Raw genomic sequence first — 25856 nt, 5'->3', positions numbered from 1 at the left:
GCGAATGAAAAGCAGAACTCAAAAGTAATTGGGTACCAAGTCCCTTCTGAAAAGCTTTCCAAAATTGCGAAGTGAACTGAGTACCCCTATTCGAAATGATAGACAAGGGAACTCCATGCAGTCTGACAAGCTCTCGAATATACAATCTAGCGTAATCCTCAGCAGTATATGAAGTATAAACAGGCAAGAAATGAGCAGACTTAGTCAACCTATCAACCACAACCCAAATGGAATCATGATGGCGTAGGGAAGGAGGAAAACCAATCACGAAGTCCACATTTATCTCTTCCCACTTCCAGGTGGGAATACTAAACTCTTGCATCATACCACCAGGTCTTTGGTGTTCAACCTTAACTTGTTGGCATGTTGCAGACTTAGCTCTAAACACTGCCATATCTTTCTTCATGCCACTCCACCAATAGATTTCCCGCAAGTCTCGGTACATCTTAGTGGCACCAGGATGAATAGAATATCGTGCCCCGTACGCTTTAGCCACAATCCTCTGTCTCAGATCATCAAAATTTGAGACACACAATCTACCCTACAATCTCAACGCACTATCTCCCCCTTGGGAGAAAACCTCTAATTTTTGGTCCTTGACTAACTTCTTCAGTCTGACCAAACTAGCATCTAAGTATTTCTTTTCCTATACTTCCGAAACTAAGGAGGATTCGAAACTACTCTTAACCCCTATACTACCTTAAGCAGAGTCAAACAACCTGACCCCCAATCTAGCCAAACGATGTACATCACGAGCCAACTCTTTCTTACCTTCTACCACATGCGAAATACTACCCATGGACTCTCTACTTAGGGCATCTGCCACAACATTGGCCTTTCCCGGATGGTACAGCACACTCATATCATAGACCTTTAACAATTCTAACCATCGTCTCTGCCTAAGATTCAATTCTCTCTAGGTAAATAGATACTGTAGACTCTTATGATCAGTGAAAACATCAGCATGGACACTATACAAATAGTGTCTCCAGATTTTCAAAGCAAACACAAAAGCAGCCAACTCAAGGTCATGGGTGGGGTAATTTTTGTCGTGGGGTTTCAACTGTCTAGAAGCATAAGCTATCACCTTACCGAGTCATAGAAGACACTATAGAGGAGAAACCATCAACAAAATAGCAGTAATAGCAAGCTAAACCCAAGAAACTTTGGATATCAGTCGGAGAAATAGGTCTAGGCTAATTTCTAACAGCTTCAGTCTTTTGGGGATCAACTCTAATACCCTCGAAAGAAATGATATGTCCCAGAAAAGCAACTGACCTTAGCTAAAACTCACTCTTACTGAACTTGGCAAACAACTTGTGATCTCTAAGGGTTTGCAAGACAGTTTGGAGATGATCAGAATATTCATCCTCACTACGGGAGTACACTAGTATATCATCGATGAACACTATTACAAACATATCAAGATATGGTCTGAACACTCAATTCATGAGGCGCATGAAAGCTACTGGGGCATTAGTTAACCCGAAAGACATAACAAGAAACTCAAAATGGCCATAACGAGTTTGAAAAATGATTTTTGGGATGGCACACTCCCAAACTTTAAGTTGATAATAGCCGGAACGAAGGTCTATCTTTGAAAAATAACTTGCACCTTGCAATTGGTTAAACAAATCATCTATTCTCGGAAGGGGGTACTTATTTTTTATGGTGACTTTATTCAGTTGGCGAAAATCAATGCCCATACGCAAAGAGCCATCTTTCTTTCTCACAAACAACACAGGAGAACCCTAAGGAGAAACACTGGGCCTTATGAAACCCTTATCTAGTAGATCTTTGAGTTGCTCTTTCAACTCCTTAAGTTCTACAAGGGTCATACGATAAGGAGGAATAGAAATGGGTTGAGTATCGAGAAAAAGATCAATCCCAAACTCTATCTTTCTATTAGGAGGTATCCCTAGCAGATCATCCAGAAAGACATCAGAAAACTCATTGACGACGTTAACAGACTAGAGAGTTGGAGTCTCAGACTTAGTGTCTTTGACTCTAGCAAAATGGTAATTACACCCCTTGGAAACAAGCTTTCTAGCTTTGAGGTAAGAGATAGAATGACACTTGGGTGACATAGAATTCCTAGACCATCATTATTTCTTCTCGCTCGATGTGGAGGAATATTTCTGAAAGAGGAGAGCACGACTCAATAGCAGAGAGAGACTTTAAGCACGATAGACTTCTAAAATAAAGAATCACACTTTTTCCTAAAACGTCTTATAGCCTCTTGCTCATAGATGTGGAGCGCTACACATCGATGATCAAGACTCTAGTTAACACGGCTTGTCAGACTCCCTAGGACACCTTAAAACCTTAGGCTCTGATACCAAGTTTGTAATGCCCTGAAAAACAGGTCCCGGAGCATCACACGGTGGTTGAGGCTACGAGTAGCCCCAAGCTAACCCTTTAAGCCATTTTCATTCAGTTCAACACAAATCAACGGGGTTTCCATAAATAACCCTCAAATATCAATAGAGTAATCATCATCCAAGAATAAAAGAATTTCAGAAAGATAACAAAATACTACTTATTAGTCGACTCCCAACATCTATACTAGACTGACAAGCCTCTAAGAAAATCAATAAAACCAGTGAGCCATTGAGATATGCCCCAACTGACTCATACTCAGTTATCAAATGTAAATAATTCCATGAAACAAACATCAGACATCACGTCCTCAGAATATGAGGACTCACCACAACAGAGGATGTAGAACAGCGTGCCTAAAGAATCACTGTCGAACCTAAAACTGAGCACCTGAACCTACATTTCGAGAAAATGCAGCCCACATCCAAAGATGTGGGTCAGTACCATGAAAAGGAACCGAGTATATGGGGGTGTATGCAGTTGTAAAAACATCATCATCATTAATATTTATAAGAAATATGCAGGATGTATGAAAGACTCACATAGCCCGAAGAAAATTATCATAATCATGAGAGGATGAAATAAGTATAATAACAAATGTCAGTCATCATATAATTTGTCAATCACTCTCAGTTCATCAAGAATATCAATTCTCATAATGTAAATATCATTTAAATCTTTCGAAAGAATAACTTCCACAATTCCACTTTCAAATCACTTCACCATTCACCATAGACACAAGGAAACACACACACACTGGGAGATCCTATAACCGACATAAACCATGTGAGCTACATGGAGCCGAACGTACAATCCACTTTGGGGAGAGCCGTCCTATCCTTGCCATCGGAGTGGGACTATCGATATCAAATCCATACAAACTACTGATCACTATATAAATCAGCCTCAGGCTCACTCCTATGGGGGCATGAGTTCTAGGAAAGTAAGGTTGCTTTATACCTCCCACTCGGTGCTAAAGATTTCTTCCAGACTTAGCTCAGATCATTTCAAAGACAATTCACAACAAAACAATTTCAGTAATATATAAATATACATCGAGAGCCATCATGCTTCCCATCTATCAAAATCTACCACGTTGTGGATTTCTTTCACACTCGAGTTCAAAACAACTCCATTTAGACCAAAAGGTCAAATCATCCAAAATATCTCATATATTCAACATCAACGTGCTTATAACACATACTTTCTCAAAAAAATAAAATTTCCAATGGGGATTCACGACCCAAATATCAAAATCATGATAAATATTGTTCAAGATTGATGCTTTATATCTCCACACATGTAAATTCATATTTCAAATCATAAACATCAAGATTTCATAATAATCATCATAAGATTTGGGTTCATGCTTCAAATTCTTAAAAATCAAATAAAAATCATGCCTTTGTAAAGAAAATTACTTCTGGGCTCAAGGACGAAAGAGAGTTCTTATTGAAAAATCCCCCATACCTTGAATGATGAACTTTAGATCGATACTCATTTTTGAGATGTTAATCGTGCCTTTGAATGATGGTTCTTGGATTTCTTGAACTAGGAACTTGGAATCTTGAACAAATTTGCAGAATTAATGGTGAACTTTGGAGGTTCTTGAAGTTCTTGAACTAGGAACTTGGAATCTTGAATAAATTTGCAGAACTAATGGTGAACTTTGGTGGTTCTTGAAGTTGGATGTAGCAGCTTAGGGTTTTCTTTTTGAGGGAATTTGATGAAATATAACATATAATGCTTCTAATAGGCTTTAATATAGGGTTTGGACGGATTTTGGGTGAGGGAGGATGACCAAAACGCCCCTAAAAATCAAATAATTCTCGAATGTGTCCTTTGGTGGACTGTTTTGATAGTCTCAAGTAGATCAACCATAACGTTTTACTCCGATATACAAATTGGATGAAACCAATTTCATTAGAAAGAGAACTCTCATATATTTCCGTTGATATATAGTATCTCACCTATATCATTGTGTATGAGGTGTTATGATCATTTGAAGTTGACCCAAAAATTTGCTTTTGATAGGCTGAAATAGATCGACCATAACTTTTTGCTCCAATAGACAAATTGGATGAAACGGAATTCAGTGGAAAGAGGACTCGCAGAGCTTTCTGTTGATATACAGTATATCACCCATATCATTCTGTACAAGGAGTTATGATCATTTAAAGTTGTAGTAAAAATACGCCAGGCCTCAGTACTTTTAGCTGCACGTTTTACTATTCACTACTATTCACCGTTCGATCGGAATGCTCATAACGCGTCACTCGGGTGTTCGTTTTGGATGATCCACATATCGTTGGAAATATTATTCGATACTCTACGCAATGTTGGGTCATAATCTAAGGCATTCCGCACGAAAAAATTTATAATTCATTCCAAAAGATAGAACCCAACACGTTTACGCACAAAATTACAACGAAAAATTTCCCGGGGTATTACAAGATCTTACTTCACACATATGGTCTTATCTAAAACAAGCATACTATAAAGCGTGAGTACATGAGTCATGAGCTACATGAACTCAATTTGGAGTTCATAACTTATGGAATGGGATTTCGACTACTGATTGAACTGAAACCTCTCATTTTGGAACTTGAAGAGTACATGATTCTCTATCATAAGCACGAACATGAATTTTGATCATGGGACTGGAATGTAAGGCATGAGTAGATATTGGGATAACTAGAAAAAAAATACTGAGATAAGAATGGGTTGATTCTTACCCTCACTTTCTAACGTTCTATATCATCATAACATCACGACTAGAATCTGAAAGCCTGACTTGGTTATTCACTCTATCATCTCCCCCTTAGCTTCAAACCATCATATTAAGTTTGGGAGATCCCTTACTAGACTCTAAACTGAAGTACACTCACTGAACTCTGGGGTCTGGAAAACTACTATACACACATATCATGGCACTTAACCCGAATGACTACACCTGAAAGTGGAAAACCCACTGTTAATACTACCTTCTGAGATACACTTTATCATTCTGTAGACCCAGCAGTCATCATACAATACTTGCACACTTACTTACTTCGGGTCTTCATGAGTATCCCCATAGTCGGATTGCACACCCTCTAGTTCTTTAACTTTTATTTCTATTAGTTCAACCTTCAAAAACTCAAACTTAGAATCTAGAACTCAACGTGGATATCACCACGCCTATAATGAATCATACTACTTCCAACATAGCCTATCAATATTGCGACTCCAAACTTACATCTCTCTACTATGAGAATCAAGATCATATAAAAAGGCTCAACACTATCAATCAAAACTCCTTAACTTAGCTATTTAGAACACCATATACCATATAACTAGTCTTTCTCCACCTAGCAACTCAACGGTACCACTCGTCACACAAAACGTGTAATAGTGTTAGAAAATACTGCAACCTCAGATCACCTTGGGCATACTTCTACATTATATATGCAACATCATACTTCACATACGAATCAAATAAACTTAGGCTCTTGCATATACCATTCAAGCCTATTAGATTACTTCCATAAAAGTAGTATCATTAACCAAGAAATCATCACATCCACCTTCATGGACATCAATTGTTCAAACTTAATGTCTAGTGCTAAACATGATTTAGAACCCAACCTTATACATAGTTATTACAAAACATACATCATTAATCTTAAGTCACTATTTTTACAACCACATTGTGATGCTCAACATCACAACCCATTACACTCCTCACATTTTGGGCATGTTTCGGACTATTTGGGCGCGTTTTTGAGCTTGGCGGGGCTTCGATAAATGCCCCGCATTGCTACCAATGTTCCAGAACCTTCTAGATGGTCAAAATAGGCTGGCAGCACATTTATTAGACTTTTGGAAGTTCACACGGTCTGGTATGAAAGTGCAGATTCTCCAGCTTTAAAAGGTCCACAAAGGTTGGCATGCATGTGCAGAAATTTCAGCATGCATGTGCCGGATTTTCAGATTTTCAGCTTGTAGTTGATAATTGTATAGCTTGCATCGTTGTACCTTGTTGAATTAGGGACTTTTAGGTACTATAAATACATGTTGTAAGGCATCATAGGCATCAGCTCATACTTGTTTTATTTAGTAATACCACCCATGAAGAATACAACATAATTTACTAGTCCATCAAATTGGGACATTCTACCCCAAATACCTGATTTTATCTAGATACTATCCACGACCAAAGCACATTTATGACATTACTACTATACCTCAAAAATATACTACATACCTTCTCACAAGTAGTACTAGTTTACAACTACTAAGGAAAAGAAGGTTAAGGGGTAAAGTCACATAATGGACATGATCGACATTAATCTTATACTATAACCCCATACAATCTTATCCATTTATACGACTTCTCACATCACGCTTACTTACCCAAGCATACATTTAGACTACCTTCAAATTCCATAAACAACCATGAGTATATACTTACAACTTACTGGCTAATATAGCCATTTTCACACTTCAAGCAACCGACAAATCACCCTAACTAACAACTCCTTCTCTACCTTCTACTAAACTAACACACAAGGACGAATCACCTCTTTACCAACTCAATCTTATGCAAACAAATTCAGCTATACATATATTAAACCAACACAAGAACAACAAGTTGCTAGTGAATCGAAATAGGCCTCACACGGCTTCACTAGACTTTGATTTTGTATTTTGAACAAGAAAATGTGCTGAATGACAAGTCAACTATGCTAGTGAATCGAAAGAGCCCTGCACGGCTTCACTAGATTTTATTGTTTTCAACAACACCTTGATGACAAATTACATAAGATAGAAATTTCATACGTAATATCAAATGAACTAAGAATACACATCTTACTCTGTATAAATAAAATCGGAGTCAAACACTTCCTCCATGGACTACCACACCATCCACACATGCTACTTGTTACCACATTAGTCTATCACCATAAGGGGGGTAAATCATTCTCGAACATCGGTTATTCAACTAAAATATTTATTTACACAAAAGTCACTGTCACTCTGACTTCTAACTTTGTGAATTCACATCACCAACTTCTTGGTCTAATTTCACTACCAATAGGTCATGACAACAACACTTTAACACATACTACTATTCGGGTGGAAATACAGTTCCAACATTCTACTACACATCATCCCCCCTTTAGCAAGAAATTTGTAACATAAATTTGAAGGGGACTAAATGCAATTAATACCTCCAGATGAAAAGCACGATTCCATCAGGATCAATGTTTACATCGAAATCAATACACATTGAAGCACTAACGGACTCTTCTCAAGTCCTTGCACAAATTTTAACTCTTATATGGTTCAATTAGAAAGGACCATACTATTTAGACTCTAAACTTCAGCACTTGAATCACCTCAATAATGAGACATATCTGAGGATATTAGAGTAAGGAAAGAATTTGGGATGACTTTTTACTTTCGTATGGGCGACACCATAGCACGAATTACAGTATAAAAGAGGAACATTCTGAATCTATTGCACGAACTAGAACATAAAGAAAGAGAGACATTCCTAAACACCTAGTAGCCTCCTGCTTATAAGTGTGGTGCACTACACACCCATAAATAAGACTCTACCCGACGCGATTTCGTAAACACCCTGGGACCATGAACCATGCTCTGATACCAGGTTTGTAAAGACCCAAACCGGGGCCCTGACCGTGACGAGCATTCCCAAATTGTGAAGGCCTGGGACACCCTCTGTCTATTTGGTAATCATGCACAATATTCATATAATAAAAGTTAATACGAAAATAGAAATCTAATTCGAAAACATGGTCAGTCTGAATGTGATCATAATACTGAAAAATTAAAATCCAAAATATATCTGGATAATAATAATGTCTGACTCAGTCTGCGAAATCTCTACTATGAACTAAACAAAGCTATCTAAAAACTAGGACAAGGCCCCCAGTAGACCAAAACATGACTAAAGATAAATATCTAAAAGTAAACAGGCCTTCTGGAATATAGAAGGGCCAACCCTGCACAATCTGCTCTACAATTTGAAATATCTACTATTTATCTGGACCACTAGATTGTGTCTCAAAACCTGGAAGGAGGGGGGGTCAGCACAAATGTACTGGCACACGAAGCAATCAAAAATAAAGTATTTGAAAATATATATAATAGATGAGAGCAATTTTCCTCAACACATCACGTATAAAATAGCTTCTGAAAACACATGGGCATCATTCGAAAATCATAAGACATTGTTGTCAAAACAATTTCTGATCTTTGTATTACTTTTGAGTTAGGTGGCATTCCCCTACAAGTCTGATATTCCACGGGCTATATGAAATCCGTCATTGACTCGGCGGGGAAGCCCCCAACCCAAGTGTGCCACAAGAGTTGGAGTGTCTGAGTCTGATATGCCACACGACACTTAAGCCAGCATATAATAATATACTCGGATCGGTAAATCACGATTTTGGGCAATGAGTTGTCTAAACTCATGCTTTCTTCAGGGACCACCTAACATCTCTTTATGCCCAATTTTTAACATTTTCTGAACATGTATCATTCTGAAATTTCTTAATCATAAAAGTCTGATAAAATTTGATTTCAGAACTAGTCTGTGTCTGTTATGACATTTGTCTGAGTTGGTATCTTCATACCAATACTTGCAAGTTATATTTCTGAGCCATAATGCATTAAGCATGATCTTTCATAAAAGTGTAGATTCAGACCACCCAAACATGTTATTTGCATAAAAGATTTCATGTTCTAAAACTCAAATCAAAACCATGCAAAAGCTTTCATCAATCATATGGTGGTCATGTACTTTTGGAAAAATTATGCACTTTTTCATTATATGTATATTCAACATTTACAAACCTCTCTTTCATTTTCAAAATCGTATTCCAAACATAAGAAAGTCAAAGCATTTCATAGCATGATTTTTCAAGACGTATTTCAAAACAATCTATATCATGTGAAACATGGGAAAATTACATCAAGAGAGGGATTTCATGTAAATCGTGCTCTCAATTCATATTTCAAGGTAAAACACATATATACATATACATATAATTTTCAAGTCACTTTGGGGGAAAGCCAAAAGGCTAAAACAATATCATTTAAAGCTTCTAAAACATGAATATGTACATGTATTCAAAAACCCCTTTCTTAAAACATGATTTCTATGCCCATGAGAATTTAGAAAAACCCCGAGTACCTCTATTTAAGAAATTGAGGGATGATCCTTGAAGCCTACAATGTGGGGATTCAAAATCTCTAATTATCTTCCAAAACCCACTGTTGAATCTTGAGTTATTTGGGATTTTTGTTTGAAACCCTAAGGGGTGCTCTTGAGAGAAAATTTGAGAAAAGGCTATATTTTGATGAATTGGGGGCTAAATCTGGTGTTATAAATTAAATTTGGGTGAGGTGAAATGACTAAAATGCCCCTAAGAAAAAAAGTCAAAACTGTCCCTCAGTTGACAAACTGACAGGCTGAAGTAAAACGGGTATAAATCCTTACTCGGAATTTGGATTTGGATGAAACCAGTTGCATTGGAAAGAAAACTCAAAGAGCTTTCATTTGATAGGTAGAAGATCTCCCATTTCATTATATTTAGAGAGTTATGATTATTTGAAGTTGACCATGAAATGCTGTAAACTGGGCAACAGGGTATGCGTTTTGCTACTGTTTTTAAATCCAAACGCAACCTTATGCGTTCCAAAAAATTCCAAAGCTTATCCGATATGTACTATGAGCTTGTCCAATTGTAACGCAACTTGAAAATTTAAAAATGGAGGTCAAAAAGGTTTAAAAGTTTTATCCCAAAGATTGCCAGCTAAAATGACTCTAAGTTACAGTTAGAAAAATTTTCAAGTTTTTATGTCTAAGAGCACTCTATTAAAGGCTAATCCATGCACGAATTTTACGGGGTGTTACATTATCTCCCCCTTGGGATCATTCATCCCCGAATGATGGATTGGAAATGTTGAAGCTCAAAGGTATAGAATGACGCTGACATGATGTGTCTTCTAAGAAAGTATATGACTGATCTAAAACATTTAAACTTCTATTACGAAAATGAATTCTGAGTTGACTTGCCCTTACTTGCTTTAAGACGCTGATTCATGCTGAGAGTTTAGGATTCCCCAGAAGTGTTTATTCTCAAATCACACACATTGTACACTAAGAAACTACTGCATCAACACTAATGTATAATGAACTGCATTCTCTATCTTCTCGTCAAAAAAAAAATCTTATCCTAAAAAAAAAAAGACTAGTAGAGTATTAGAGGATTTCTTTTGCTACCTTTATTATGTTTGACATCAATGCAAAATAAGATATATACTTGTATCCAACATGGCTCTCGCGGTGCGAGGAGTATTTTTGTCACGATCTGAATCGAGGCCCTAGCCGTGACGGACATTCCGAACCATGAAGGCTCGAGAGCCCTTCTAACTTGTCATCATACACACCATTCATATACAATTAGGAGGTGTGGAAAATACATACTGAAACAGAATCATGGTCATAAGTCTAAACTCAATTTATAATGTGGAAGTAAAGCCCACCAACAACTAGACAATGTCTGAACTAGTCTGCGAAATCTCTACTACATAATCAATGACAACTATCTGAAAACTAGGACGAGGGCCCCAGTAGAACAAAACCATGATAATGATAAATGTCTGAGAGTATCTAGGCCTTCTGAAGTATAGAAGGCTCACCAACTGATACTCTTCACTTCTGACCGAATAAATCAACTGCTTATCAGGACCCTAGATTGTGTCTCAGAACCTGGAAGGTAGGGGGTCAATACAGTTGTACTAGTACGCGAAGAAATACAAAATAATGTATGTGTATATATATAAAATAGATGAGAGCAGATCACAGAACAACATGCATGATATGATCCAAAACACTTCGGTATTTCTTTAATAACATAAAACATTCGTGACTGTGAAAATCTTGTTCTTTTTGTTACTTCTGAGTTAGGTGGCACTCCACTAAAAGTCTGATATTCCTCAGGCTATATAGAATTCGCCATTGACTCGGCGGGGAAGCCCCCAACCCAAGTATGCCGCAAGGGTTGGAGTGGTCTGAGTCTAATATGCCACAGGTCACTAGGCCAGCGTAATATAATATACCCCTATCAGCAAATTATGGTTTTGGCCAATGAGTTGTATGAACTCGTGCCTTCTTTGGGGAACCACCTAACATCTCTTTAAGCCTAATTTTATCCTTTTCTGAACATGTATCATTCTGAAATCTAAATCATGAAAGTCTGATAAAGTTGGATTTCTATATTAGTCTGTGTTTGCTATGGCATTGTCTGATTTGTTATCTTCATACCAAGATTTGCAAGTCATGTTTTCTAAGCCTAATGCAATAAGAATGATCTTTCATTAAAACATAGTTCAGGCCACCCAAACATGCAATTCGCATAAGAGATTTCATGTTCCGAAAACATAAGTCAAAACTATGCAAAAATTTTCATCCTTTCAATAAACAAGCGGTGGTCATATAATCTTTAGCAAACCATGCAACTCTTTCCATTACAAGATTATGTTCAGCATCGATCAACATAAACAACCCTCTCTTCTAAAATAAAACTCATAATCCAAATATATTATTACTCAAGACATTTCATATCATGCTTTTCAAGATGCGTTCAAAACAATTCATAGCATATCATAAGTAAAGGAAAATCATAACAAGAGAGAGATTTTTCATGAGTCATGCTCTTCTTTCAATCATACACCTTAAAACACATACTTACATATATATGTATATATATATATATATATATATAATTTCAAATCAATTTCAAAAAAGTCCTAAAGACCAAAACAATATCATTAAGGCTTCTAAAACATGACTGAATTCATAAATCCAAAACCCTTTTTTAAAATCATGATTTCTAAACCCTTTGCATAATTAAAATAAGATTTCTATGTCCATGAGATTTTAGGAACACCCCGTGTACCTTAAATTAGAAGCTTTTGAATGAAATCTCGCATTAGGGATGCTATACGTACGATTGATAGGTGCTTCTTGTAGCCCTCACAATGGAGATTCCGATTCATGAAGAATTAAGGAAAAGTTATGGTTAAATCCTGAGATTTGTTGATTTTTGGGTTGAAATCCTGAGGAGTGTTCTTGGTGATTTTGAGAGAAAATAATGTTATTTTGGTATTTGGGGGATTGAATCCCATGTTATGGCTGAATAGCGGGTGGAAAATACCACTTTTGCCCATAAAAATGCGAAAACAGAACCTGGAAATTGGGTGCGTGCGTCGCACGCTAATCGCGCGATGCTACTGTCTTAGTCACAAAGATAGCCATAACTTTTCGCTCGGGTATCGAATTTTGGTAAAATTGGTATCGTTGGAAATATAATTTGAAGATATTTCATTTGATATATATTGGGGCCTCTAATTCATTATATACAAAGAGTTATGATCGATTGAAGTTGATCCAAGTTTCGACACTCACTCAAACTCGAACGATAGGAAAACTTTCAACTCATTCTTGTGTTAGGGAACTCTGTGATCTCAATTCATGCTCAAATAGGTCCCCACACTACATACTTGATTAACAAGCCAAATTTGCATAGGATTTATGGCTTTTGAATCATCTACATATAAAAATGACGGTTTTCATTCTAGCCTGAAATGCGGGGCATTATATTATCTCCTCTTGGGATCATTCATCCCCGAATGATGGGTTGGAACGTTGAAGCTTAAAGGTATGGAATAACACGGACATGATGTGTCTTCTAAGAAAGTATATAACTGATCTGAAATATTTAAATTTCTATCATGAAAGTAAATTCTGAGCTGACTTGCCCTCACTTATTTTAAGGAGCTGATTCATGCTGAGAGTTTAGGATTTCCCCCGAAGTGTTTATTCTCAAATCACACACATTGGATTTTGAAGTGATAACTTATGTAAGTACGAATCATGAGGCAACAAGATTTAGATCGTACAAAAGTATTACACTATCTGAGCTAAATTAGCTGGAAAAATTTGAGATTATGTGCTGAACTCTTATGAACTGAATCATGACTAAATAACTAAATCTGAAACACGATGCTTGGACTGAACAAAGTTAGCAACTTACATGGATGGAATAGATTATATTTTGGGATGGTTATATGCATTGGACTTCAGATAGTAGGACTGGGTGAAGAGGTGGAAAACCACAGTAACTTGTTTGCCTGACTGTTAAAATGAGTTATACTGTACACTTATACATAACTGGAGTATCTCTTCAACAATTTTTCTAAAGAAGTTCTAGTAACATTAGGGAGCAAAGAATCTCTGACATGATTTACACAAGACATCAAACTAAGGAATCACAACAATGACACTACTCAATAGCATGGAATATAGACATATAACTCGTGAACTAGGACAAAATTACAAGGCCTTAGGCAATGCAACTTCTTACTTTCAATCTTAGCACACTTCCCGAATACTCCCTCAATTATACATTTCCCCTTAAATATCATACTCATTCGATTCAACTTATAGTTCTCATAGGGGCATTGATAAATATTTCTATGTCTTTTTAAAGTTTACACCCTAAGCATAACATGCCTTACCACTTCAATGACCAACTCTAAACTCTTACTATGGATTCACTAGCGCATATTGCATTCCTTCACTTAAATCCCAACATGTCATTCAAGCCTTTCTTTATAACGACCTATGAACTTCAAGGCAAACACCCATAAAAGCATACTTCATATATTCTCTAAACCACTATCGATACAACTCCCACGCACTACCTCAAGAATATACACACATAAATCTCAACTAACCATCACATGCATCAATGACTTGGCCCCAATCTTACTTCACACTTATGGCCTTATCTAAACAAGCATACAATGATCTTTCACCAACAATAAACGTTTACTTAGCACCACTATTATTACATAAGGAGGAGTCACTAAAAGGTTAGAACATAAAACCTTAAAGCATGGAAGGATATTATATGTGACTTGACACTTAACTGAGGCCTGAGGATTAGCAAATCAACATCAGGGATTTATCAAAGTGATCTTAATTGAGGCATACATGACTATAAGATGAATCTCACCAATCATAAGGAGTATAGCATAAGTTGTGGGAACTGAGCACACTGTGAAGTGTGAGTACATGATTCATGAGCTGCTTGACCTCAATTTAGAGTTCATAACATATGGAATGTGATTCCGACTATTGAATAAACTGGAACTCCTCATTTTGGGACTGGAAGAGTACATGATTCTCTATCATAAGCATGAAAATGAACTATGGTCATGGAACTGAAATGTAAAGCATGAGTAGGTATTGGGATAACTGAAAAATACTGCGGTAAGAATGGGTTGAGTGTTACCCTAACTTTCTGATGTTGCATGTCATACTGACATCACTACTAGAATCTAAGAGCATGACTTGGTTGTTTGTCCTATCATCTCCCCCTTCGCTTTAAGACATCATCTTAAGTTTGAGAGATCCCTTACTAGCCTCTAAACTGAACTACACTTACTATACTCTGGGATTTAGAAAATAACAGTACATGTATATCATAGAACTTAACCCAAAAGACTACACCTGGAAGTGCAAAACCCACTGCTAAGACTACATTCTGAGACACACTCCTATCTTTCTATAGCCCCAATAGTCATCACATAATACTTGAACACTTACTAACTTCAAATCTTCATGAATATCCCCATAGTCGGGTGCATACTATCTAGTGCTTCTGTCACGACCCGAACCAGGGCCTGGCCGTAATGAGCATTTCAAACCATGGAGGCCCGAAACGCCCCTATCTATCTAGTAATCACGCACCTAATTCATACGATCGAAGTAATGCGGAAGAAACACAATGTTTCGGCAACATGGTCATAAATGTGAAAAGAAACAATAACGGGGAAATAAGGTTCCCCCAACATCAATCAACCTCTAAACAATTGTCTGCGAAAAAATCTAACAAATGACTGAGTCAAGTAACTGTATATAAACTGGGACAAGGCCCCCAGTACACCCCAAAACTAAATATAAGAAAAAAAGGATTGCAGGACATAAGACCTTCCAAAACATAGAAAGCTCACCACTTGTCTCTGCAACTCTGTCTAAGTGATCTACTGATTCTCTTGACCCCTAGACTGGGCCTCTGAACCTGAGAGGTTGGAGAGAGGAGGGGGTCAGCACAAAAGTACTGGCACGTAGAGTTATCAAAACAAAACATAATATTTTTACAAAATATAGTTGAGAGCCATTATAAAGCAATTTCATATCCAATCATTTGAAAACACATGGGCGTAATGCAATAGTTTCTCAACAACAATGAAATTCAACTTAGCTAGGTGGAATACCCTACATAATTTACATCAAATGTCAAACCTCGGTTGCCACCGAGATTTGAGTATAAGTGTGGGAGAGACACATAAGACCACGAAGCATGGTGTCTCGACCCAATGGTAGTGCCCAAGATCACTTAGCCCGAGCTCCTACCTATAGTCCCAATTTGGGAATGACATAAAGTCAAGTACGCAAGATCACTTAGCCTAGTAGCAAATTTCCGTGTCGGCAAACACGTTTTCCAGTGATGATCCCTTACACTCAAATGCCTTCTTCGGACATCTACCTATCTCATGTAAAATCAATGCATTCAAATTTCATCTGATTCAATCACATATCATATTCTGTAAGGTATCGTCATACCTGACTTGCAAGCCATCAATATCACATTATTCTTCTCATTCAACAATCGTATTCAACATGAATAACCTTCTCGTGTTGAAGTCAAAATCATATCAATTCTCAAAACATTTCATGTCATGCTCTTTAAGATGTTTTCGGACAATTTACATCATATGAACATTTAAAACAAATTCACATCAAGAGAGGAAATTTCATATCATTCATGCTCTCAAGTTAACATCTTTTCGGAATACATGCATATACATATATCATATAGCAAATCACTTGGGAGTAGGCCTAAGGGCCAAATCAATATCATAAAACGTTTAAAACATAATCATATTCGTAATTTCAAAACCCCCATTTGAAAACATGAATTTTTAAAGCCCATGAGATTTTTGAGATAACCCACGTACCTCGATTACTATGAATATTAGATGCTTCTTGAAGCCTTCACTAAGAGGATTCTAAATATGCAATTAGTTCCTAAAACCCCCGATTGAATCTTGAGTTGCTTGGGTTTTTATTTTGAAACCCTAAGGAGAATCCTTGAGCACTTTTGATGAATGAAGGTGTATTTTGGGGTCCTTGGAATTGAATTTCGTGTTTTAGGGCTAACTAAGGGTTGAAAAGGACCATTTTCCCCCAACAACGGAGTGTTTAAGTTACTTGAATTCTTTACATAGGCACCGCCCATCCCATCGCCTATGTTCACATAGGCGCCGCCTAGGCTATCGCCTATGTTTACATAGGCGCCACCTAGGTTATCGCCTATGTTTACACAGGCGCCGCCTAGGCTATCGCCTATCCTTTCCAGTGGCCATGGGCGATTGGTTAGGCGACGCACATCACTTTGAAAGGCCATAACTTCTTGCTCGGGTGTCGGATTTTAGAAAAATTGATATCGTTGGAAAACTAACTCGAAGACCTATCATTTGACACAAAGTATGATCCCTAATTCGAAATATACAGAGAGTTATGGTCGATGGAAGCTGACACAATTTACAACATCCACTAAACTTAGTCGATCAAAATAGTTTCAACTCGTCCTTGAGTTGAAGGACCTCTATAGTCTAAATTTAAGATTGAATGGATTTACATGCTACACAAATAATTAACATGCCGTATTGTCATGGGATTTTATGGCTTCGAGGTTTATCAACACATCGGAATGGTGGTCTATATTGTAGCCCAAAATGCGGGGCGTTACAACTTCAACTCTTATTTCTATTAGTTCAACCTTAAAAAAAACTCAACTTAGATTCTAACACTTAACATAGATATCACCAAGTCTTTGATGAACCAATTCTACTTCCGTCATAGCCCACTAATATCGCGAATCCAAACTTCTATATCTCTACCATGAGAATCAAAATCATATCAAAAGGCTCAACACTATCAATCCAAACTTCTTAACTTGGCCATTTAGTACACCATGTGCCATCTAACTAGTCTTTCTCCATCTAGCAACTTAACGGTACCACTAGCCACACGCAACATACAATAGCCTTAGAAAATGCCGCAATTCCATATCACTTTGGGCATATTTCTACATCGTACATACAATATCATACTTCACTACGGCTCAAATAAACTTAAGCTCTTGCATACGCTATTCAAGCCTATTAGATCACTCCCCTATAACTAGTATCATTAACCAAGAAATCATCACATCTACCTTCATGGCCATCAACTGTTCAAACATAATGTCCAGTTCTAAACATGGTTTACAATCCAACCATACACACAATTCTCACTTGGAAAAAAAATATGAAATAAAACATCAAGAAACACTAGTACACTAGAGCTCCATAACAACAACAATCGATCATAATCATATGGCCTACCTTATTCACAATCCATTAACACATCCTCCTTCTACTTACCATTACTATCTACCCTTTTTTTCCAGCTAAACTTAGTCCATAACTCTATAAGTTTCAATTAAACTCCCTCTTGCAATCTCAGGGATGCCTAATTAACTTCACTCATCCACCATGTACCTTCATCAATAACCTATACTCTTATTACACAACAAACATCATTAAAAAATCTTTGAATACTTCGAGAAAACAACAATTCACCTTAACAAATAACTCCTTCTCTACCTTCTACTAAACTAACACACAAGGACGTATCACTTTACTACCAACTCAATCTCATGCAAAAAGATTCAGCTATACATATATTCAATAAATCGCCCTAATCACTTTTCTTGCCATTACGCCACTAAACTCCAGTTCCAACCAACACAAGAACAACAAGATGAACAACAAGTTACTAGTGAATCGAAATAGGCACCACCCGGCTCCACTAGACTTTGATTTTGTGTTTTGAATAAAAAATGAGATGATTGACAAGGCAACCATGCTAGTGAATCGAAAGATCCCCATACGGCTTCACTAGACTTTCAGTTTCAACAACACAATGATAACAAGATTACAAGAGATAGAAACTTGACACACAACATTCAATGATCTAAGAATACACATCTTACTCTGTATAAATAAAAAAAATCTGAGTCAAACACTTCCCCCACAGACTACCATACAATCCATACATGGTACTAGCTACCACATTAGTCTATCACTATAAAATGGTAAATCATTCTTAAATACCAGTTATTCAACTAAACATATTTATCTACACAAAAGTCACCCTCACTTTATTTCTAACCTTGCGACTTCACATCACTAACTTCTTGGTTGAATATCACTACCAATAGGTCATGACACCGTCACTTTAATTTATACTGCTACTTGGATGGAAATACAGTTCCAACATTCTGCTACACATCATTCCCCTGAGGCATGACATCTGCAACATAAATTTTAAAAAAGACTGAATACACTTAATATTGTAGGCTGAAAAGCACGATCTCATCAGAATCAAAGTTCACACTAGAATCAATACAATCTGAAGCACTAACGGACTCTTCTCAAGCCGTTGCACAATTTTAAAATCTTATATGACTCAATCAGAAAGGATCATAACATTTAGATTCTAAACTTCTGTACTTGAATTACCCTAATAATAAGACATATCTGAGCATATCAAAGTAAGGAAAGAATTGGTATAACATTACTTTTATATGGGCGACATCATGACATGAATTAGAGTATCAAAAAGAGGAACATTTCGACTCTATAGTTCGACCTAAAACATGAAGAAAGGGAGACATTCCTAAATGCCATGTAGCCTCCTACTTATAATTGTGGCGTGCTACAAACCTATAAACAAGACTCTACCCGATGCGATTTCGCAGACACCCTAGGACCATGAACCGTGCTCTGATACCAAGTTTGTCATGACCCAAATCGAGGCCTTAGCCGTGACAGATATCCCAAACCATAAAGGCCCAAGAGCCCTTCTAACTTGTAATCATACACAACATTCATATACAAATAGGAAGTGCAGAAAATACATACTAAAATAGAATCATGGTCATAATTTTAAACTCAATTTATAATGTGGAAGTAAAGCCCAACGACAACTAGACAATGTCTGAACCAGTCTGCGAAATCTCTACTATATAATCAATGACCACTATCTGAAAACTGGGACAAGGCCCCCAGTAGAACAAAACCACAATAATGATAAATTTTTGAGAGGAGCTAGGCCTTCTGAAGTATAAAAGGCTCACCAACTGATACTCTTCACTTCTGACCAAAGAAATCTACTTCTTATCAGGATCCCTAGATTGTACCTCAGAACCTGGAAGGTAGGGGGTCAATATAGTTGTATTGGAACGTGAAGAAATCCAAAATAATGTATATGTATATATAAAATAGATGAGAGTAAATTAAAAAATATCATGCATGATATGATCCAAAACACTGTAGCATTTCTTTAATAACATGAAACATTCATGACTGTGAAAATCTTGTTCTTTGTGTTACTTCTGAGTTAGGTGGCACTCCCCTACAAGTCTGATATTCCACGGGCTATATGGAATCCACCATTGACTCGGCGAAGAAGCCCCCAACCCAAGTGTACCGCAAGGGTTGGAGTGGTATGAGTTTGATACACCACACGGCACTAGGCCAGCGTAATATAATATACCCAGATCGGCAAATCACAATTTTGGAAAATGAGTTGTCTGAACTCGTGCCTTCTTCGGAAAACCACATAACATCTCTTTAAGCACAATTTTATCCTTTTCTGAACATGTATCATTCTGAAGTCAAAATTATGAAAGTCTGATAAAGTCTGATTTTTATATTACTCTATATTTGTTATCGCATTGTCTGATTTGGTATCGTCATACCAAGAATTGCAAGTCATGTTTTATGAGCCATAATACAATAAGCGTGATCTTTCATTAAAACATAGTTCAGACCACCCAAACATGCAATTCACATAAGAGATTTCATATTCCGAAAACATAAGTCAAAACTATGCAAAAAAATTTATCCTGTCAATAAAAAAGTGGTGGTCATGTAATCTATAGCAAACAATGAAACTCTTTCCATTACAAGATTATGTTCAACATCCATCAAAATAAACAAACCTCTCTTTTAAAATAAAAATCTAAATTCAAATATAACATTACTCAAGACATTTCATATCATGCTTTTCAAGATGCATTCAAAACAATTCATAGCGTATCATAAGTAAAGGAAAATCATACAGGAGAGATATTTTTCATGAGTCATGCTCTTAATTCAATCATCAACCTTAAAACACATGCTTACATATATATAAAATTTCAAATCAATTTAGTGAAAGGCCTAAAGACCAAAACAATATCATTAAGGCTTCTAAAACATGAATGTATTCATAAATCCAAAACCCTTTTCTTAAAATCATGATTTCTAAACCCTTTGCATAATTAAAAGAAGATTTCTATGCCCATGAGATATTAGGAAAACCCCACATACCTTAAATTAGAAGCTTTTGAATGAACTCTCACGTTAGGGATGCTATACGTACGATTGATGGGTGCTTCTTGTAGCCCTCGCAATGGGGATTCCAATTCTTAAATAATTAAGGAAAAGCTACGGTTAAATCCTGGGATATGTTAATTTTTAGGTTGAAATCCTAAGGAGTGTTCTTGGTGATTTTGAGAGAAAATAATGTTATTTTGGTGTTTGGGGGATTTAATCCCGCGTTGTGGCTTAATAGGGGGTGGAAAATACCACTTTTTCCCTTAAAAATATGAAAATAAAACCTGGAAATTGGGTTTGTGCGTCGCACGCTAATCGCACGATGCTACAATCTCAGTCACGAAAATGGACATAACCTTTTGCTAGAATATCAAATTTTAGTGAAATTGGTATCGTTGGAAAGATAATTCGAAGAGCTTTCATTTGATGTATAGTAATTGTTCTAATTCATTATATACAAAGAGTTATGGTTGATTAAAGTTGGCCCAAGTTTTGACGCTCACTCAAACTCGAACGACAGGAAAGCTTTCAACTCGTCCTTGAGTTAGGGGACCTCTATGATCTCAATTCATGCTCAAATAGGTTCCCACACTGCATAATTGATTAACAAGCCAAATTTGCATAGGATTTATGGCTTTTGGATTATCAATGCATAGAAATGATGATTTTCGTTTTAGCCCAAATTGCGGGGTGTTACAATTTTGCTCGCCCGGACCATATAAGTTAGGGAACCAAGTAACTGAAGAGTCAAATGATATCATTGGTTACAAAGAAATGTTCTGTACTATTTAAGAATAAAAATTTACTGATGCAGATTGGGCTGGTAGTCTTGATTTGCGTCGTTCTGTTACTGGTTGGTGCATGTTTCTAGGCATATCCTTGATATCTTGGAAATGTAAGAAACAATCTCGTATGTCTAAATCATCTATGGAGGCTGAGAATCAGGCTATGTCGACAGCAAGTTCGGAAGTTGTTTGGCTACGACATCTATTATCTGAGCTTGGTGTCGCTATTATATCTCCTACGATGTTACATGCTGATAACACTAGTGTGATTAAAATAGCCATAAACCCTGCGCAACATGAAAGCACGAAGCATATAGAGGTGGACTATCATTACATTCGGGAAATAGTTGCTGACCATCTTATCTCCAAATTTCTACTGTTTGATCACCGGTATCAATTTGAGGGGGGATGTTTGGCAATATTATAATTGTATAGACAGAATATTCTCTTTCCTAGAATAGGATTTAATTACAGATTGTGTAGTTATAACAATATATATTCTTTCCTAGAATAGAACTCTAACATACAGTTGTATAGCTATAAGTATTTCATTATGTATTATTGAACAGAAGAAAAGTTGCTATTGAGAAAATCTTGATTTCTCTATCTCGTTTCTCTATCACTAACTTGTTTTTGGCACAACCCCTGCGCACAATATAACTCCGTTAAATTTACTTTGTATATTTATAAAAAATCAAGATTTATGAAAACACCAGACAACGGATGCCACGCTTCATAGCTCGAAATTCAACAATTAGGAGTTTGGATCAATTAGAAGAACAGTTTTTCCACCACAATTAAGGTTGCAACACATAAAAATTTTATTGGATATTTTATTTGGACACTGCAGCAAACCTGTATTTATCTAGTTTTTAAATATATTTATAGGTACACCCATTTTGGTTTTGATTTTAACAGCTGCAGAGTTGCAATATCTGAAATTACATATAAATGAAGTTTAAACATTTTTACCTAGCCAATCTTGCAGAAATCATTGGAATTTGGGCTGATTAGAGGAATAAAGTTTCCACCACAATTACGATTTGCAAGACTTGATTGATTCCAATGAGAAAATGGAAGTGTCATTTGAATGAGAATTGAGGTGCCGTCTTGCAAAAGTATTTAGAGTTTGGACCTATTAGAGAAATAATTCTGCCACCATTATTACGGTTGCAAGTTGGTCAAGTCTTCGAGGTTCACTTAAGTTAGGGAACCAATTAATTGAAGAGCCAAATGACAACAACCAATACAAATTAATGTTGTGAACTTTTTAAAAATCAAAATTTATTAAAACATCTCTAAAACAAGTAAAAGTTGCCGTCAAGGTTTGTGGTGGGATGGATCATATAAGTCCTCTTTTAATTACAGGTCTCATGTTCGTATACAGGATGTGGAAACCCCTTTAATTGGCCTTACGTGGAACGAATTCGGATTAGTCTCGGTTCCAATGCAAATACCCCTACTGGACAAATATTGTAGAACATCTATTTTTTGTATTGTGGACAAGTAAAGATGGACAGAGGGAGTAACTTTTTTAGATGTATCACTATACTTTTCATCACACAGTTGTAGAGAAAATGAAAGCAAGACTTGGTTGACTTGCAGTTTGCAAAAGTCTATGGAGTTTGGATCAACTAGAGGAATAATTTGGCCACCATAATTACGGGTACAGGGCCCACGTATCCTAAAAATGAAATTTAGAAAACCAAGTAGCTGAAGAGTCGAATGATAGGGGAATTTTCCCTCCATATTATAATTCTGATTGAAAAGTAAATGATACAAGGAGTATGGCGTTTCAGATTATCTAGTAGACATCATAGGCCGACAATGATGAAATAACAACAATTATACCATTTGGAAAACCCGTGGAGACAAATAAAATGTCGAGATATTTTTTTTTTTGTAAAAAAATTCTTTTAAACCCAATACAATATTGAGATAACAAGAGAATCCTCCATTTTAAACTAACTAAAAAATATTTAAAATAAAAGAGATAGAACATGTCTAGCTAGCAAACACTGACACTTAAAGAAAAGTTCACAAATAAAATGTTTAAAAGCTATTTTGGCTGAAAACATTTAAAATAAGACAATCAAAACATGCTTTACATGTTGTGTACTTATTTGGAATTTAAAAAATGTGAAAACATCCTAAAAATTAAAAGTAAATAGTCCCGTCGAGATAATAAACTGGGATAGAATAATTTACTCACTGTGTTATCCTTGATCGAAAATGTAAATAGTTTTTCATGTTGTATATATATATATATATATATATATTACCTAAAAATTAGTGACTAGAATCAATTATAGGCTATGCTAATCACGTACAATTCTCGATATAACTAGCTAATGTACATAATTAAGTTTAGTAGAAGGCAACTTTTAGGGAGTTTTTGGATTGATTAGAGGAATAACTTTGCCACCAAATGTACATTTTTAAAGACTTGGTGTATTTTTGGTCTTCTCCAATTTTGTCAAGTCTTTGAGGCCCACATAACCTGAAAAATTCTCTAAAATGATGGCAGCCAATACAAATTAATGTTATGTCAAAATTGCAAATGAATTATAAACCATAATTAAAAGCTCCTTTTATACTACTATCCCATATAAAAATGAGCTAAATTAACTTCTACAAAAAGTAACTAGAATGTAAAAGTCTACAGATTCAAAAGTGTTACAAGTGAAAAAGAACCTTGAAGATTTGTCTATGTATTACAGTGCCATTTAGTTTGATGTTTTGTTTAAGTATGTAATCTGTTACTGTCAATTATGGTCTCAAATGGTACACTAATAATGGATTCTCTAATCATCGTGTACATGCTTAGAAATTTGATATCACACAGCTTTCGAGAAGCTAATAATGTGGCAGACTTTTTAGCTAAATAAGCATCATCTAGCGGGAATAATACTTCCTATTCTGCTCATCAACAACTCCCTAGAGAAGTGCAGGGGCTATGGCGACTAGACAAAACGCCAACTACCAAGCATTAGAAGGAGATTTGACAAGTACAACTTCTTTGTTAGTTAAGCGAACATAACTTTTGTATAGGTAATGGAATATGTATAGCCTTCCATTATATGTTCAGACGGTTCTATTTTACGATCCATATACTTCAATTGTATACAACATTCATGGAATGGGGTCAAGCCAGCCCCATGACACCTAGGGACCCGAGCTCTTGACTTTTGGTGGATTCGTGTAAGTCAACAGTAGTGTTTGGAAATGAGGCACATTCTGTTCCATGTGTTATCTGGTTGGAGAAGACGATCAAATAATTTGAATGAAATTTTTTTTATTACAGTTTGTAATACTCTTGGTTACAACTGTTATCTCTGTAGATGACATAGATGTTTTGTGTCAAATATTCTTTAGTATAATAAAATTATCCGGAATAGAGCGGAATGGAGATAGAAGATTCATTCGAGGAAGGACTGTAATATCAGATGCAAGAAGTTATATGTAAACCGTAGTGCCTTTCTTCATGAAAAAAAAAATGCACCTAGGAAGAAAAGTGAGGCACACGTTTTATGGTTTGAAGTCATGGACTATTGCATTCTCATTTTCAACAATGTGAGACACACCACAGGATTATAAAGAAAAGTTGAATTCTTGATGTGCCCACACAAGCAAAACACACATTTGTTTCCACATTTTACTATGTGCCGGAAAGGAGGTAGAAGGTTGTCTACGGGTTTGACTGAACTCAGTAGCTTTAGTCCAAGTTCAAAATTTTCAATTCACTAAATATGTACAAATTTAAATTCAGAACTAGGTTATCAACACTTGACACACGTCGCTATTTTAGAATTTTAATCCATAAAATTCAAGTTTTGACTTCCCCCCCCCCCCCCCCCCCCTCACAAGGTTCAGTGTTACATTTTTATTGACAGTTTTACTTGCTTTCCGATGAATTTGTGTAAAACATGTTAACGACACAATCGCCGTTTGCAAGACTTAATTGATTTGGTTGGTTTCAAATGGTCAAGTCCTTGGGCCCCATATAAGCTGGAAAATAAATTAAGTTGGGGAACAATATTTATTGACATGATAATATAAAAAAAGAAAGTTGATCCTAAAAAAAAGATTTAAAAGAAAAGTATCCAAAAAAGATATTCT

The 25856-nt window shown here is 36.2% G+C and overlaps 1 protein-coding gene across 1 annotated transcript in view; it reads left to right on the top strand.

Moving 5' to 3' along the window:
• The window catches only part of LOC107869245 (putative receptor-like protein kinase At3g47110), a 39487-nt gene that overhangs the window by 11135 nt on the left and 2496 nt on the right, over positions 1-25856 (top strand). The window contains exon 2 of the mRNA XM_047411478.1: positions 21767-22147. Coding sequence (XP_047267434.1) covers positions 21767-22147 — 381 coding nt within the window. The remainder of the gene's footprint in view (positions 1-21766; positions 22148-25856) is intronic.

The sequence above is a fragment of the Capsicum annuum genome, chromosome 4 (assembly GCF_002878395.1).
Source record: "Capsicum annuum cultivar UCD-10X-F1 chromosome 4, UCD10Xv1.1, whole genome shotgun sequence".
Taxonomy (NCBI): Eukaryota; Viridiplantae; Streptophyta; class Magnoliopsida; order Solanales; family Solanaceae; genus Capsicum; species Capsicum annuum.
Note: the sequence above shows the minus strand (reverse complement) of the source record. Positions and strands in the feature narration are given on the sequence as shown.